Source organism: Leguminivora glycinivorella, chromosome 16 (genome assembly GCF_023078275.1).
Source record: "Leguminivora glycinivorella isolate SPB_JAAS2020 chromosome 16, LegGlyc_1.1, whole genome shotgun sequence".
Lineage (NCBI taxonomy): Eukaryota > Metazoa > Arthropoda > Insecta > Lepidoptera > Tortricidae > Leguminivora > Leguminivora glycinivorella.
This window is the reverse complement of record NC_062986.1, coordinates 12134154-12153450: the sequence shown is the minus strand read 5'-3', so window position 1 is coordinate 12153450 and position 19297 is coordinate 12134154. Positions and strand designations below refer to the sequence as shown.

Here is a 19297-nt window from a genome sequence, read left to right as displayed (position 1 = left end):
GTCAAAACAAGGCGTTAATTCATTAACACTATTATGACGTAGTATGCGATGTAAATATATTTATTGCAATTTATAGTCTTGCTTAAAGTAACACGTATCAGATGAAATTGTCTTTCAAATTTCACAAATTATCGCATACTTAAGTGTAGAAATATTTGAAGATTATAGTTATGTATTTCATGGATACATTTATAGTGCATGTGATGTGTAAGGTATGGTCATACATACTTTTTATGTGGGTGCGTCACTTAGTTTATACATTTCGTGAAAACTTCTTTTTTGAATGAATGAATTATTGATTTTGCTCGGTGTAGTTAATATTAGGTGAACTGAACTTTGTTTGACTCCACTAAAAGCAAAAGTTCAAAACTTTATATTAAATTCAAGGTGTTAAAAATAAACATAATACACGAAATTAAGCCCCAAATTGACTGAATCGGATATCAGTATGACGATCCTAAAATAAACCTCTAGCATTGCTTATGCCTACACATATTACGTGCACGTAATACATGTATTACTAGGTGGTGTTCTATAAATATCGGTCGACAGTAAAAAGTAATCTCGATCGAACGACTCGATCTAAGTAGGTACTTACTCAGAGTGCGCCTTGAGGCATATTCAGAAAAGAAAATCCAATTCTGTCATAATACCAATCCAATAAGAATGCATACGTCACTCTCACATACTTGTAACATGTATAGAGAGTCAGTTCTTGCAAGTTTCGATATCATTTTGATGGTGCAAATGCACATTAGAGAATAACGCCGCGTTTCCGCTGGCCACATGTTGATTGCGAAGTGATTTGAGAGCTTTTATAGCCAACCGCAGTTATTGATTTACTCTTATTTCGGCTAGTTTGTTTAGTATTACATCAGCCCTAAAAGTATGATTAATATGATTATAAAGTATTAAAAAAATTATATAAACCGGCCCATGCGTAAATCTGCGGATTATTTTTATAACTCGGAGTTGTGAGTTTCATTTTTAAGCATTGCTCGGAAACAAGATAATGCACACTTTGGTTACGATTGGTTGTTTTTTTAGACCAGCTCAGGGTTGATTTTAGTACAATTAGAATAACCGAAAATATCGCAATGTGCGTTGAGAATATTGTCAGAAAAAAATTGTGAACTTTACATACAACACAACAGATAACTAATAATATTACAGCTAGACCTACGTATTGTTGGACGACGTGATAGGACGTTCGAATTCGCGCAGAATGAGATAAGAAGGCTTATACTACATCTTGAAATCGATACTTATATCAGATCACAACCCCGCCGTTCCGTTTCGCCGCCAGACCAAGGATTCCCCAGCGGTTTCCTAAAGTTTTCTCTATTCAGGTTAAGTGGAGCCCTGATTACATAAATATCGATTGTATCACAAGATACAGACAGTCATTTATAAATCATACCTACGTATAACATGCATTTATAGGCAAGTAGTACGTTGCTCCTGGAAAGTTATGTATGAAAATGTTGGCATAATTAATGGAAGATTTTTTTTATTGGGATATGTACATTATAGGCCGAAGTTATTTTTCATCAACCCTCCCCATCCCTCCCCCCTCTGCGTCACCCCTCTTCCTTCCTAAAAAAGCCGAAAATGCGGTTTTTCGCGATTTCTGACAAAACCGATAAAGATACAGAAAAAGCGTGTACGAACAAAGTAATCCTTAATAAATTTACTACAAATCATTCATTGACACTTTGGTTCTAGCACTTATAGTTTTCGCGTGATCCATCACGAAAGTTGGTCCTTTGCTGCAATTTTCTTTTCTCCCAAATTGCTTACGAAATCTGTTTGATATTACTAAAATATTATAAACTGAAAATGAATTTCAGGGGGAAAAATCACTACCATGGGTGGGACTTGAACTCACGGCTTCTGGATTGATACTCCAGGGCTCTACCAACAGCTACCAAAAGCTCATCCCCAGTCATCGATATACTATATGGATCAATGATACTCCTAGCGACTACTACCGTGAAAATATTACGTCTTAAATAATTAATGGAATTCCAAGACGTATTGGAAAATTTGGAAATTCCACCCATGGTAGTGATTTATCCCCCTTAATTTTATTTTAGTCATGAGTTTACAATATTTTGGTCATATCAAACAAACTTCGACGATTTCGTAAGTATTTTGGGCGAAAACATAACATTCATTAAAGAAAATTGCAGCAAAGGACCAACTTTCGTGATGGATCACGCGAAATCTATAAGTGCTTGAACCAAAGTGTCAATGAATGATTTGTAGTAAATTTATTAAGGATTACTTCGTTCCTACGCGTTTTTTCTGTATCTTCAACAGTTTTTTTCAGAAATCGAGAAAAACCGCATTTTCGGCACTTTAAGGGAGGGTAGAGGGGTGACGCAGAGGGGGGAGGAGTGGGGAGAGTTGATGAAAAATAACTTCGGTCTATAACGTACATATTTCAATTAAAAAAATCTTCCATTAATTATGCCGTAATTTTAGCTAATTTCCCCGTACTAAAGGAATAAATAACAAATTGAACATGTAAGGTCAAGAACATAAGGAAAACTTATCATATCTGGGAAAACTTATAAATTGAGTGGTTCATAAGTTCATAACGAAAATGTTGTACTGTAAAATATCACTTGTGTACTCCCATGTAGCAGTCGAGACGTGAATCGACAGTGATCGTTAGATTCGTCCCAGTCATAAAAGTAGCTATCGGTACATTATACAAATAATATATTATTCCTTCAACATTAGCTGACTCTTACTTCCATAGTATCAATTGGCAAATCATATAGAGTTGTCTGCTGCAGACCACGTCATTCACAAAGACGTGTGCCTCGGCTGTTATCGTCGTATTATTAGAGTTTAAGACAAATCCGCGCGTCATCCTAAATGGCACAAACTAAATATTTCACGTCTTGCATCGGTCGCAACATTCAGTTCCGTGTAACTGCGGTTCCAATTCCAGCCAATGTATGATCAATAGTACGTATTTATTCACGAGCCAGCTACTGGGTATCCGTTCGCTGCAGCTTAATGCATTGTTTGGTCGGACACCGTCTGTATTACAGCCAATAGTAATAGAATTTATTATGAGTACATATCGGAATTCTCAGTTCTCAGCACATGTCTATGAAATAGTGGTTTCGTTTCATACTAAATATTTATCGTGTTTGAAACGCATTCAACTACATATATATTTTTTTATTTTAGGTATGGGTGATTTTTAACTTTGGGTATCGATATTGAAAATCGATTACAATAAACAGAATATTCAGAATATGACTTTGTTTATACTTTCATCTCTTGTCTTTGACATTTTTGAAAATGTACGGGGCATAAAACACTACACACTCTATACAGACCTTTAAACGCAAACCGGTAAAAATAGGTACCTAACCATAGGTTTCCATTTACATATATGTTATATAATCAAGGAAACATAAACCGGAAACATTGCTAGGCCTCGTTTGGGTACTGATATGGTTAAATTAGAAATTTCATTCGTGGAAAATTACAAGGAAAACTAATGACCAAACCAAGAGCTCTGAGAGATAATCTAATTTTGGATTTTCTTTCTCAAGATCGAGTTTAGGTTGCCCGAGTGAGATAGAAATTGTGAGTAAGATAAGTAATTAAGTATGCAGAATATCTCCCCATATCTCCGATACTCCGATGTTCCGGCAGATTCTATACAACGCAATGTTTAAAGCTGTTCAAAGTGTTCGAACAGCGTCGACAATACAAATTGTCTTGTTTCAGTCTCTTCCCAAAATGACTACTTACAATAGTTACAATAACACACGGTTTCCCCTCCACTATGTACATAATAACACCTGAATAATATATGTTGTCTTGTCTATATTCGGTGTAGCTTTACTTCATTGTATATTCTCGTGTTACCTATACTTTAAAATATGTATGATAATTTACGGTTTCATCCTAGAAAAAAGATTCAAGACAAATAAGGCGAATGACCTTTTCGCTTGTATACGTTTACCCTTGGCGTTTACCATTTTCATGAGTCATGACTACTAAATCGGACAGGACATAAAAAGAGGGTGTCTTTAGCAACCTGTATCAACCTGGAGCCTCTAGACCTGTCGTTGTAGACATTAAATAAATGGATTGTATTGATTGTGCTAAAAAGTTGCGTAACGCACGTCACGCGCATCGCTGAACGACCACTGATAAGATATCTTGCGCTTTGCGAGTTTGTGCCTACATCATAAATAATATAAATACAGGTACAAAACAACGGACTTTAACAGGGTAGAGATTCTGAAACAGCAAAAATATGCGTAAATGATCTTGATTCTTTATTTCTCTTAGATACAAATATACTATTTCGTTTATATTCTATTTTTTGTCAATACGAACATACAGGAGAAAGAAGTACAACTTGCCGCACATCTGTCTGTCAAGCTTCTTGCATTACATGTATTTTTGCAGGCGTAGTAACATATTCCATTATTCGCAATCTTTTGCACAACTTTAAAATCCACTGTTTTTTTTACCCTTACGCACGAAACGCAAATTCTTTTGTTACGCGCTCCCTTCGCTTAGAGACGACATACACTCAAGCTGCTTAGGATCAAATTATTCACCAAGCAACAATGTTAAGTTTTTGCCTTTACAGCACGTATGAAAAGCCTGTCTCCCTTTGTTCCTACTTATGAATGGCAACGTCAATCTAACCCTTCAAAGCGTTATCAGCCGAGATAGCGCTGAGTGACGGCCGGGCGTGTCAATGGTACAAAACTCACTAAACTCACTAAGTAATAACAGTAGCTCCGGCAACTATCTGATAAATAATTTAATTACAAGAAGCTTTTAATAGAATATCTGTTTGTTTTTTTTGTGTACATTGGAATTGGAAGTTATATTTGCCCCATTTCTTTAATTCTGATTGTGATGAAATTTTGCAAACTGGATGGTATTGCAGTACTATTATGATGCCACGATTGTAGAAAAATAGAAAAATCAACATAATCATCAATCAAACTCGGTTAAAGGTAATAAAAAAATAAATAAAAAAAAACAGACGAAATTTTTAAACAAACACTACGAATCTTCCGTTGACTGTTGAGTCATCATTGGGATTTCCATTGTGTAGAATTATTCAAAGTGCTTGTTTTTTTTTAATACTTAATACCAGAATGTTTCAAGGAGCGGAATATTGAACTTATCCAGCGTGATATGCAGATTTTGTTCATGGTGAAGGCTAGGGTGTCGGAAAAACTTATGACGAGTTATGACATAAACAGCCAAAGTTATGCTTAATAAAAAGATAACCAATTGCCTGTGGTGTGGTCAATAGTGTGTTGTGACGAAAGCTCTCGATCCGCTAATCCGACACCACAGCCATTTTTCTCTGTATTTACCATTGGCGAGCTGATCGTAAAGCGTTATTTAAATAAGACAAGAGAGACGAATAAATGGCGAATGTAAATAAAAGTGCAGCATGTATATATCGAGCTAGGGTGGCGGGTGCGAATGGGTGTTCCAGTATTGTCATATGTTGGATTTAAAAAATCCGCAAATAAGGAGTACATAAACTAATGCAAAAAAAATACTGTAGCACGATTTGTGGTACAGGGCCTTGTTGTCTAGGGGCTAGGTATAAAATGAAACCAGGCATAGAATTCATTACTGTTATAATTAATTGAGAGGTGTTTTTAAGTTACTCTTAATTTTCACCCGATAATGAATTTTTGAAAAATCTCCCAGCAGCAACGTGCTTGCGATGACAATCAATGACAACTGTCCACGAGCGTTTAGCACGAGTGTCTTTGCATTACATTGCGGTCCGAATTATTTTGCATGGATAAAGATGTTGATTCAATTTTAAGTAAAAGTTATATATGTAATTGAATTTCTTATATGTCCTATACTCAGCACCGTTAAGAGATTCGCCCGTATTAGCTTCACGCCCTGTATATCGCTACAACGAAACACTTGCCCATCTATCTCTACCACTCTTTCATGTTGCGTTTCGTTCTCTACGGAACACATACGATTGTCATGAACTCATGGCTACGTGTACAGATAACATAACTTACTGACCTAGACTGCCATGACTGAGGCAACTGGGGACATTCAAATTCAAACACACTTTCTTCCTCGCTTAAACAGAGGGTAACAATCAGGTTAAAGAGATCGATTATCTTAAACGATGATCAAAATTATCACAAACTACGTGAAAATTTCTACAGATAAAATTTTCATTAGTCGGTAAATGATTCTAAGATCTGTATAAACACAAAGCAAAAATAAGTGATTATCATGGCAATACTGGAGGGTTGTGAATGACGAGGCCGGGTTCCGCGGTCCGGCCACGCATGCGTACAAGCCCTGTACTATTGTAGAACATTCGCCTGTTCCGACCCAGCGTCACTGTGACCTCGAGATCTATAACATCCACAAGGAATCCAGGACCAAGCGTATACTGGTCACTCTGCACGTGCTAGGAATTGGCTTGCTTTCTCACTCCGCCACCCGTCATAATTGCAAACGTATCTCACCAAATCCCTCTGCACCCGGAACACACGCCCGAACATGTATTTGTTTCAGCGTAGGATTTTACGCCGCATTGCCGTTGTGTTAACTTGATTTGTTATGATAGCGTCGTGATTGCAAAAAATAAAACCCTTCGCACCCGAGCTGGCTGCTTTTCTTTAGTAAGTGGAAGCGGAGTTACGCAACGAGAGGGCCGTTTATTTCCAGGCCCTAAACGAAGGGAAGGCGGTCGGCGATCGGCGAGCCAAAGTAGGAATAACAGGCCCCGTAGCCGAATGGCATTTCTCCGACGCCAAACGAAAGCGATACGCCGCTGGCTCTGTCGCGCCAATACGCAAGCGCGATAGAGATAGATATCTACTAGCGCTTCGTTTCGTGAGCGTTTCGTGAGCGATTGTGCCATTCGGCTAGCCACCCAGGGTGCGTAGCCGAATGGCACAAACGCTCATGAATCGCTCACGAAACGAAACGCTAGTAGATATCTATCTCTATCGCTCTTGCGGATTGGCGCGACAGAGCCAGACTACCTTTCGTTTTCGTTTCGCGTCGGAGAAATGCCATTCGGCTACGGGACCAGGCCTGCCCTGTTCAATGAAATGCTAATAATCGTATTAGCGGACTAGTTCTGAATAGACGCAATTCCTATAACTTTATACGTAACTAGTAACTAGACTGTTACGTCTGTTACTATAATTATGCTTTTAAGATAACAAAGGAATCATTATCAGCATAATAAAATTGTAATAGCATCAAAGATTTTCAAACTGCTGTAATTTACTCTCATTATGTATGCCGTTTAAATACAAAAATATCTGGGCGGTTCTATTTCTTTATACTGTCACGTCTATTAGATAAAAAGAAAACTCTTATAAATAAAAAAAAAGCTACGCCCAGCCGGCGATGCGCGGTCGGCGAAATTAACGACCATATTTTGACTAACGCGGAAGAAAAACGCATGAAAACTCGAAAATTCGCGTATTCCGGGATCTAAGGCTAAGCTAGATCGATTTTTCACCCCCGAAAACCCCCACATAACGAATTTCAGCGAAATCTTTAGAGCAGTTTCCGAGATCGTTGGTATATACATATAAATAAATAAATAAATATACAAGAATTGCTCGTTTAAAGGTATAAGATAAGATACATTCGATTTCGATGAAGGTTAACGTTACAAGATTTTATGAGATATGATAGTATCTCTGATTTACCATAACATTTTATTGGACGTCTCATCGACGGCGACGCTGTATTGTCTATGAGAGGTTATTCTGAAACTTTTTCGAGTTGTCGATTCTTTTCGGGAAGTTTTCACAAACCTTTGTTAGTTTTACCGAACGGCCTTAACCTTTGTTACATGTTTTATGCGTCAGGATAGTTTGTATATATATTCATAATAACATAATCCTGAATCCTGTTTAAATACCTATATTTAGGACGTAAACTTCAATGCCTAACAGTACAAAAATGTTTCATTCATACTCTAAAACTACAATATAAGGAAGCTAGGTGTCATTGGTGGTAAATATTGCTCTGAACAGCCTCGTTTTACAAAACAAGCATACTCGTACTTATTAGTAGGTACAGTCAACCACTTTCTTCCATAGGCCACTGTAGAGCATTTCTCAGTAAACGTCACAGTGACTTCTATGTCAAACAAAGCACGGTGTCCATAATTCATAGTTATATAATGGCATATGATTCAAATTGGTTGACAGTACAGAGTATTACTTTTCCCCAGCAAACCTATCGACGCTGAATCGGCTCCAGCCGACCAAAAATGGTTCGTTAGTATGAAGACGCTTACGCGTGGTCGTCACGTTACTGAACGCATGCGTACGCAAATACGCGTGTTCATACTAACGAGCGATTTTTAGGGAATCTCGCAATAAGGACTGTTTAATTTACTAAGCGGACGGACACACTAAAACATCTTTAAAATTTGTAATTTAAAAACAATTGATAAACAGTTGACGGTGACGACATTAGAAAAGCTATCAACGTCGATCGCTAGATAGTTATTCTTCCATAGTTAATCATATTTTACGATGCAGCGTACTTACTTTGAACGATCGCAAAGTAATCTTGCACAAATGGTGTACTGGAAAGTGTTCTCTGCAAAAAACCGCAAATATGTACAATTTTTCAAAATCAGCGGTGGTCCAAATCATTACAAAATTTGAAGAGCATCATAAGCTTGAGGATTTACCGAAATCTAGGCGTAGAAGCGGTCCGTCAAATCCTCAAGTCGAGGATAAAGTTAGACAGTTGTTAAAATGTTAAAATTATCTATCGGTTCACCAAATTGTAAAAAAAGTAGGCATTCGTGTAGGTATTGTTCAAAATATAAAAAAATAAATAATATAAAGACTTATAAGAAGCAGAAAATGCAGAAGAGAAGTGCAGATAACAAATTGCGATCCAAAAAAATGGTGCGGAAAGTTGTATAAAATGTTGCTAAAGAATAAATCTCGTTGCATGTCATCTATCCGATACATTATATCTCTCTCCTTTGTTTGGGCCTGATTTAGCAAGTGCTCACTATGCTGGTCAGACAGTTGAGCTACTAAAACAAAAAAACATGGAATTTGTTCAAAAAGAAGCCTATCACCAAATTGTCCAGATCTCTGACCTATCGAGCGGTACTGGACCATTGTTGAGAGTGTTGAGACATACTTACGAAAGAATGTCTGAGAAGATATATTTCTTGATGAATTCAAACGAATGTGGTCTGCAACTTGCCGAAAAGTAGCAAGAAGTGATGTGCAGGCACTCATGCGTCTTATCCGTATAAAAGTCCGAAATTTTTACCGATGTACTTAATTAAGTTCTTTTTTCATATTAAATATTATCTATTACGTTTGTTGTCGTTTTAACAACATTCGGCTAAATGAGATGTTATACTATGCAGAAAAAAAATGCTTTTTTAAGTGTCCGCTTAGTAAATTGAACAGTCCTTCTTAGGTTTAGAGAGACTCGCACTTCTTACCTATACTTGTAAACTCAATGTGTCCATTTTGTGACAGAGCGACGGCAAGATGGTGTTCGACGTGATCCAACGGATGGAGGACACGGAGCCGTTTAGCGAGGAGCTTCTCGCGGCGATGAAGAGGCTCTGGGCCGACGCGGGCGTCCAGGAGTGCTTCGGCCGCTCCAACGAGTACCAGCTCAACGATTCAGCCAAATAGTAAGTGCCATTTTTTATACCGATTGACGGTAAGCTCAAGAAGTCTTGTGTGTGGATGTATGCGGTGAAGGATTGTTGTGTGTGTGCCACTGTGCCAGTTGAAATTTGTTTTGCCTGGTGTTTTGTGTTCAAGTAAAACAACATCGTAATGGTAGAGGCTTAGGGTGGATGGACGCTTGCGTCCAGGAGTGCTTGGGCCGCTCCAACTATGACGCTGCAAAACTGGTACTCACCAGCTCAACGATTCAGCCTAATAGTAAGTGGCATTTTTTACACAGATTGATTAAGCCACTTAGTAAGCCCAAGAAAGTTTGTGTGTGGATGTGGTGAAGGCTTGTCGCGGCTGTGTACCAGTTGAAATTTGCATGTCAGGCGTTTTATGTGGCAAACTACACCGCAATGGGAGAGGCTCTTGGGGGACGCTGGTGTCCAGGAGTCTTTTGACTGCTCCAAGTATGTACTAGATTCAGCCCAATACTAAGCAAGCAGAAACATGGCATGGTTAAGTTTATTTTTCTTTGATGTGGACAATTGATCAATTCGTAAAATGACTGCTACTTCATAAAATAAATAAATATGGGGGGACACCTTACACAGATCAACCTAGCCCCAAACTAAGCAAAGCTTGTACTATTATGGATGTTAGGCGACGACATACTTACATAGATAAATACATACTTATATACATAGAAAATATCCATGACTCAGGAATTTGTGGGATTCGAACCCGGGACCGCGGCTTAGCAAGCAGGGTCACTACGCGCTAGGCCAGACCGGTCGTCATATAATCAATTCAGATGTTGTTCTTGGCGTGTTAGTTTATTACTTTTACAATATTAAAACTTATCTAAAACCTTCGTATTGACACTATTGACCGACCAAATTCCGCTCGCCTCCGGCAACTTTTAGTTAAATATTAAAATCGTCGCTGCCGCTGCAACTTTATTTGCGCTTACATATGTTGCACTACACAATTGACTGTCAACAGAAAAGCTGGTTTTATTCCCTTTGAAACAAATTCAATGAGTTTATAAAATTACGAGATACAATGTAAAAGTTTATTAACTTTTGAGTGGATATCTCTAAGAATAATAGTTGTTACTCTTCGCAGTGTGTTGTAAAAGACGTACACAATACATATAATATCAACACACCTAATTCAATTAGGACAAAACACATTTATTGTACAATAAAAACATCAGTCACATATTTTAATATACATAGTAAGCTTATTCAATTATTATTCTACCCGGCAATCGATAAACGAGAGTATCGGCCGGCTTATCAGCTTTTAATGAAACAGTGAATCATCGATTTAGATAAACTGACTAATGTACTTCTACATACTGCCTATATCCATAACCGAGTATATTCACTCGTGCACACTCGTGTGTAGTATTGATTTTATTTATAAGCTTGATGCCAGCTCCATTTCGTAGGGTTAGGTACTAATTTATTTTATTATTTAATGTGATACATTCTAGATTCTATTTCTATAACAAAACCTCCATTCAATCGGTGTCTATTACTAATGCAACATTTTAGGTCATTCGAAATCCAGTCAGGTGGCTTAAACATAAATTTGTGCCTTAGGATTATAAGATTGGGATTATTTTCATAAACTTACTTATGCTATAGCCTCATTAAAACGTCACTAAAACTAGGTACTTACTTATTAGTAATACATGGGACAGACACGGTACAACCTTGAAACGTTTGTGGAGAAACATTCAGCGATATGCTGCTTAAAAGAAAGATAATCTACTCTCTAAGCGGCTCTTTTCTGGGACTAAGAGTGAACTGAAGTGGCTCGTTAGGCACATAAGTTGGAGTCACGCTGTACGTCAGCTCTCCGTAGCGCCATGACACTTCGTAGCGGTGAAAAGTCTGAAAAGAGAAGACATGCTTGTAACATTTTCTCACTTTCATTTTCACATTTTCTACTTACTACTAATGCTTCTGTGAGAAGATACTACTTATTTTAGTATATTAAACATAAATGAACGCTGAAGTACCTTTGCCAATAATAACTGCAATTCAGCTTCTGCAAATCGTTTACCGATGCACATCCGTCGACCGAAACCGAATGGCAGAGACGCAAAAGGATGTATCCCGACTTCTTTCTGCTTGCTCCACACTTTATGAGCCTTTTCGTGTTCGCACACTGGCTTCCCACTTTCATCGCCAGTTCCCGTGACAGGACACCGTAGGTCGATACTCGCGTTGCTTTTGTCTGTGACGTCATCTCTCAGCCACCGTTCTGGAACGTATTCCTGTGGCGACGGGAAGTACCGCTCTTCGTTCGACATGATATAATGCGGAAAAACGACGTGACACTGAAAAGTGACAAATTGTAAATGTTAGAGATTATTGTCAATTAAATGGGATGGAAAATAGTATACTACAATGTTTATGATGATTTACAAAAAAATTCTGTACAAGTATTGTTTTTCATTACAATTTCTTTAGATGTTTACCTTCATCATGTTATTCTCCACCTGGATTTAGTACGCCTTCGGCTTTTCAATTAATTAATGTTTACGGCATTTTTTATACAAGCATCTTCAATTAGCAACGGATTTTTCTGCAAAACAAAGACTCAAATGGAACATACCCCTTTAGGCACTTGGTATCCAGAGATTACGGCGTCCGACTGTATACACCGACCGTTGCCCAATATTACGGGTTTGATTCTGTAATTTAAAAATTTAATATTTTAAGGTAACTTAGTAAGGGTCACTTGCTCCACCGATAAATAAACTTTTTAACAAAAAATAAAACCGCCTTCAAAAATAAGCGCGTTACAAAACACGGAGAAACTAAAAAGCCAAAAATAATAAACCTTTCAATTCAGATTTCTTATCGTATTGCAATAAGCTAAACATCCAAATTATAAACAAATCAATTATTTTTGGAGTCGGTACCAGACCTGTTCGTCGCCTTGCTATTGCCTGTTTGCCCTACCCAACCATACACAGGCTGGTACCGACTCCAAAAAGAATTGATTTGTTTATAATTTGGATGTTTAGCTTATTGCAATACGATAAGAAATCTGAATTGAAAGGTTTATTATTTTTGGCTTTTTAGTTTCTCCGTGTTTTGTAACGCGCTTATTTTTGAAGGCGGTTTTATTTTTTGTTAAAAAGTTAATTTATTTGTTGATTTTTAGTGGTTCCTAGTGATATTATATGTATCAGTCCGAATATATGTACAGTAGTGAAAGAATTATCCTTTAACTCCTAACCATTGAGGAGTTGACCTTCCATCATCAGCTCAGCCACATAAAATTACTACCGTCAGGCGTAAATACTGGTGTACCTTTGAAAAATACACTAAAAACATTACATGTGCCTATAACATTTGAAGAGTTCCCTCGATTTCTCCAGGATCCCATCATCAGACCCTGACTTGGTGCCAATGGGACCATCTCGGGGTTATACCGGTTCGATCAAAAAAAAAATTTTGAAAATCGGTCCACGATTCTCGGAGATATCGAGTAACATACATACAAAAAAAAAAAAAAAAAAAAAAAAACATTCAGTCGAATTGAGAACCTCCTCCTTTTTTGAAGTCGGTTAAAAAGGGAGGGTTAACCCGAGGTTAAATTTTGACAGTTGATAGCCCACTAACCTTGAGTTAAGCGGGTGGTGCAAGAGGCCCTAACTGATTCGGACCTGTATTTATTTATGAATAAGGGAGACAGAGTCACGTCACAGTTTTCGACTGTCAAGCACCCTTGACAAGATCAGACGAAACTTCATTGCAAAAAAATGCTTTCGTGTTTGTTGGACTATCTGTCCGGATATTCTCTTCTACATATCGCGTTGTCGACTCATTCTCTTGTCAGTTTGTGAGCATTTTTTTTTTTTCAATTTAATTTTTTTTTATTGACAGTGCAATGCAACAGGGGTTTAGTAGTGAGGTTATATAGCTTAGAAAACGATTTATGTGATTTTTACATTGTTAGGAGAAATATTATGTTAAAGTGGAATCTGTGCGCTGTACTATGATCAATGAATCACAATATTTCAATCAGGTAAATGAGTCACTAGTCCGAGATGGTGTGCGACCATATTTGTTACAGTATAGCGATTAGTCATATAAAACGTTCGTTAATAAGCACGTAATATTACGATATTAATTAATATCAATAGGAAAATTCTCTGTCGTTCTCGTTCATAAACTGTTTTATTTAATATTCAAAATAAATGGAAACGTTCAAAAATTGTACAACCCATGACATCGGCCGATATTAGTTATATCGAATACCTGTTTACATTATAAAAAGAGTGATAAATACAGTCAGTTTAACGATACATGTTTTCTGTAAAAAGATCGGCATATTTACGAAATAGTCCAAAACCCAAGTTACCTCTCGTTTCCTGTGGTACGCCAAACATTTATAAACGGTACGGTATAATTATTGAATTGTGTTATGGGTATTTCCGAATCAAATATCCTATTTATTACGTCATACTAAACTGTCACATGCTATGATTTAACAATTTGTTAATTGCTCGATAGCATGTATCGTCCTTTTTTAGGGTTCCGTAGTCAACTAGGAACACTTATAGTTTCGCCATGTCTGTCTGTCCGTCCGTCCGTCCGTCCGTCCGTCCGCGGATAATCTCAGTAACCGTTAGCACTAGAAAGATGAAATTTGGTACGAATATGTACATCAATCACGCCAACAAAGTGCAAAAATAAAAAATGGAAAAAAATGATTTATTAGGGTACCCCCCCCCCCCCTACATGTCAAGTGGGGGCTGCTATTTTTTTTAATTTCAACCCCAACTTGTGATATATTGTTGGATAAGTATTTAAAAATAAATAAGGGTTTACTAAGATCGTTTTTTGATAATATTACTATTTTCGGAAATAATCGCTCCTAAAGGAAAAAAAGTGCGTCCCCCCTCTAACTTTTGAACCAAATGTTTAAAAAATATGAAAAAAATCCCAAAAGTAGAACTAAAATAAAGACTTTTTAGGAAAATTGTTTTGAACTTGATAGGTTCAGTAGTTTTTGAGAAAAAACCGGAAACTACGGAACCCTACATTGAGCGTGGCCCGACACGCTCTTGGCCGGTTTATTTATTTATCTCATTACCAACTATGACGTAGGCTATACCTACTTACCATGGTAGTACGTACCGTAATGTGATGGTTGTGTAAGTCTCATGCTCGCCGTTACAAGCACAAGTGTATATTAAATTAGCAAATCTGTTTGCAAAATAGTTCCTAAAAGGGAGCTGTAATTTGTTCAGATAACAAGGTCCTGACTGCTTATTTGCCGTTTTCATATATGCGGACGTAGTTAGTGGTACCTAGTAGGTATACTACGCGATACGATTGAGAACGTCGCAAGTTGTCCGCGAGTCCCTAAGTGACCGACCACACCAGAGCGTCGCGTGTCTCGGGGTGCGCAACGGACGTCCGCGCCACGCCACCTGAGTGTCCGTTGCGCGCGCCCCGAGACACGCGACGGTCTGATGTGGCCGGTACAAACAAGGGCTCATGTAGCCAGATTCGGATTAAAGACATTTTATCACATATGGCAATTTCCTTTACCTAATTTAGATTACAACTTTACGTAGAATTGGGAGTTACTTGGCTTGCAATAGTTGCAATGTGCGCGAAACATGTTTGTTTTTAAGTAAAGTAACATCGACCATCAGTAGTCTACTCGCATTACTAAAACCAGAGGCACGATCACGAGTAACAAATCAATAATAGATACTGCTATTACTAACATTAAAAAAATAAAATTCGTTCGCCAGTCCGCACAAGTGATCCTCATCCTTGGACTCTACTACACATTGTACTCATAGTGCCATGTGGTATGAGGATTTTTTTTCTATGACGGTTTTATACCTTTACGGCTAAAAAACTTTATGGCATCAATAAAGTTATAATAATTTATAAAAGCAATTGCCTACTTTCTTCCTTCGTGTTAAACGGCTGATAAGGAGCAAGCGAAGTTAATGATATGGAATGATCTAATGTGGTTTAGATATTAATCCAACGGCAGTATTAGCAAGTTGCGAATGTAGGTCGGTGAGACCGCAGCGGGCCCGGAAACGTGGATATGCGTCTTGTTTGTTTTACTTACCATACTGCATTACCACGATACTCCCCTGAGGAACGTTTTATTTTGGCATAGGTACATATTCTGGCTACTCAGTTCTTTCACATTCGATAACTTGGGTAGAGATACTACAACGTACTTTCGGTTAGCAGCATAGATAACTGCAGTGCTTGCTCTACTATGTTTTCCACTATAAAAGTACATGCTGGTCTCTTCAAAAATAAAATTGTACATAATGTTGTGTCAGTCATACGTATTTTTGCAGTTTGCTTTAACCAAATAAGTGCATTGACAACCGTGTGCGTAAATTGTAGCTACAATATTTAAAATGGTAGTAACTATATGTTCAATTGTTCATTCAAGTATCTATTATATTATTGAAACTACCCCATATCATAAAGCGGTTATCATGTCAAATATGCAATTATGCATCGCTTCCAACTAGAGTTTACACCGGTAACAATTTACAAATGAAGGCGTATGAAAACTACATACCAAGTAGTTCACTACCTATTCGTTTCAAGCCCTAGAATATTGAATGTATTGTTCTGCAGGGGACTAAATAGCAAAATTGGCATTCAAGATGGTAACATTAATGATTTCGTCTATTATGGCGATCGGGAATATCGGTTAGTAAGGTAGATCGCATGTTTGCCTGCGACATCGCCTCTGCGTTAGCTCTTTAATGTTAATATTATGCAAACTGCTGCTGTATGCCTGTTCAGATAATCGCCCACCTCGTAGGGGTGCTGTAAAGAGCTACTTGAATTCCGAAATGACAGGACTAACTCAAACTTACCCCTTTATGCGGCCGAAGGCTAAATGCTGATGGTAATTCATAAGGCTTGTTAGGGCGGGGTTTCCTCGTTGGGTTTTCCAGGAAAAAGTTATACGTGTCCGACCATAATCACATAGGGCTGAACGGTTCCTTGTTTGATAATAGGGTAGGGAAATAGGTTCCTAGAATAATAACGGTATTGGGATTAAAAGGAACTTACCGCAAAGCTTCCTTAATACACGCTCGGAGATACGGAAGTCGGTCCAAGTCTTTGCTCGTTAGAACTCTGTCCGTCGGTAGATTTGTATCCAATTCGTCTTGCAGTCGTTTCTGGCTTCTGGAGTTATTCGCCAAAAGATACATGGTACTGGCAGCCGCTGCCGCCGTCGTGTCTACGCCAACCAATAACAAATCCAATGCTAAAATTGTTGCTACCTTTTCACCACATTTCGCCGCTACTTGAGCACATACGCCTTTGTCAGTCAGTCTTTTCAAGCAGAGTGACCGAAAGGCGTCCAATGCTTCAACATAAGTTTTATAAGCCGGGGTAGAGTATAATCGCCATACTGGGGCGGATAGTTCTAAGATAGGAACGCTGTGAAAGAATCCGTGTATGCATCTTATTATTTCTTTTGCTTCTTTGTCATCGTCGCTGAGACACCCTAGCCTTGTGCCTAAAGCCCAGGCTCCGACCGCTGAAAGAAATGATATTAGTTTAATTACTTTCATACACTGATAAGAAGATTTTGCTTCAGTATTTGAGCCATTTTGATTACTTACATTCAAGCGCCCATTGGTACAATTCGCTAAGGAAGTCTGTAGGTAGCTCTCTGTTTTCATCGACGAGGCATTCCATTCTAAAATAAGATAATTAATATTTATTGAGTACAGTGCATAGCACAAACATGTCATTGAAACTAAAGTAAACAAAGACAATATCTCTCACTAAATATCGTACGTAAATGTTACTCAAACGAAACGTTTCTTTTTCAATGAATGAGATTTGTTGTTAACCGCAATGAGTCATGTACAAAGTGCTCAAAACAAATGTGCAGACGCCGCCAGTCTAAAGAACGGGATGTGGTCATTAAACCGAGATTCTACTGACAGTATAGACTGCCCAGCTTAGGCTATACTCGTCTAACGACTCCTAATATTATACCTTATATCGAATGCCTCAAAAGCTATAATTAAACAAACATATACATGAGATTCCTTTGAGTAGAAGTGTGCATACCGCGAAACTATTGAACTAGTTACAGTTTTACTGAATAAATGAGGCGACTAAACGCATTACAGTACAACAAGTTTCATTAACTCGTTACTTAAGTTATGTAAGTCGATTTTTTGATGTATTTTAAACGAGTTCAACCGTTAAGAGCTCGGTTATTATGTCTATATTTTTTGTTTAAGTAGCACTTTTCAGCTACTAAGTGTCTATTTAGTATGCCGTAGCGTAACTTGATGATATAGCATCCAGTGTTACAGGGAGACTAGCTATGATGCCTGTCAAAATAATGAATAATAATTAATCTATTTCTATAAGCGGTTCTTTACACAACAGTAACTAGCTGAAACGATTGGATCTCTTATTTTATGCGATAGGAGGCAAACGAGCAAACAGGTTGCCTGATGGTAAGATCTTCGCATAAACGAGTTCCTGCTTATGAAGTAAAGAAGAAGTAGAAGAACCCAAGACCTAAGGGTCCCACCACATTGCTTCTGCTAATGGGATTATTTTTTATAATAATAAACTGAAATAAATAATACATACCTTTTGACAAAGTCGTCGGCTACGTAATCCAGAGCCGGCACCGCGGCCCGGGCGGCTTCCGGCGCCGCCAGCGCTTTCGCCACCTTCGACCGGAACCGGGACCACGGCTCTCCGTGCCTGCGGAGATAACCAACTTACTATCTGTCTTTAACGCACTACACTATCTATAATGTACGCGGCAACATCAGTAGCAGACAGTCTCTTGTAGCCAATTCAGATTCATGTTACTTACACTCCTATCAACCCGGGCTCTTCACCGAAAAAGTCCTTTCTCAGTTCATTCTTGTAATGTCTAAGACATGGCGCTACAGCTCTGTAGGGCATCGAATCTTCTCGCCTGTAAACTCTTGCAGTTTCCTCGGCACAAAACGGGAATACCAAATCTGGATGACCAAACAGCTTGGCCACTTTAGCGGCTCCTATGTCCCCAGCCAAAGATCTCAAAGTCCACAGCGTGATGTCCAGCGCTTTTGTCTGCCACGGTTTTTGCCCTAAAGCGAATCGCCAAGAATTCCCAAAGATCGGGAGGGGCTTGGGCCCCGGCATGGCCGTGTAGCACCGCGCGGCGTTCATCGCGACCAGACTATCAATGAACAGGCTGTCCAACCCTAGTACCAGCTTGAGTGGGGCGGTTACGTTTTTCAGTAATGTCGTAACCCGCGCCACCCGAGCGGCTTGACGCGGCGAGAAACGTACCGCACGATTGCGTTGACGTTGACCCTACAATTTACGCCCCTGCAATGCGGTGGTGTGGTGACATCCTTTAACGTACTCATGTTAATAATAGAGAATACTTGCAGGAAATTGCAAGTCATGGTTTGTTCATGCGTAGTATATTAATTTAATATTATTTCAGGCATCAGAATATTTTTTGTTTAAATATAATACGTGCCGGCAACAGGGGCAAGAAACTGTACCTGTGTATCATTACACACTCATTTTACAAACCTAAGTGAAAAATGT

The 19297-nt window shown here is 38.4% G+C and overlaps 2 protein-coding genes across 3 annotated transcripts in view; one reads left to right on the top strand and one right to left on the bottom strand.

The window, feature by feature from the left end:
- Positions 1-19297, top strand: part of LOC125234441 (guanine nucleotide-binding protein G(o) subunit alpha) — a 60250-nt gene that overhangs the window by 22067 nt on the left and 18886 nt on the right. For both annotated transcript variants that reach the window (XM_048140684.1, XM_048140683.1), the window contains exon 4: positions 9537-9697. In XM_048140684.1, coding sequence (XP_047996641.1) covers positions 9537-9697 — 161 coding nt within the window. The remainder of the gene's footprint in view (positions 1-9536; positions 9698-19297) is intronic.
- LOC125234440 (probable cytochrome P450 49a1) lies at positions 10785-18668 on the bottom strand. The gene is made up of 6 exons (XM_048140682.1): positions 18335-18668; positions 17341-17417; positions 16781-17255; positions 12312-12390; positions 11713-12033; positions 10785-11584 (listed from the first exon to the last, which is right to left on the bottom strand). The coding sequence occupies exons 2-6, from the start codon at positions 17414-17416 to the stop codon at positions 11459-11461; spliced, it is 1077 nt and encodes a 358-aa protein (XP_047996639.1). The 5' UTR covers position 17417; positions 18335-18668; the 3' UTR covers positions 10785-11458.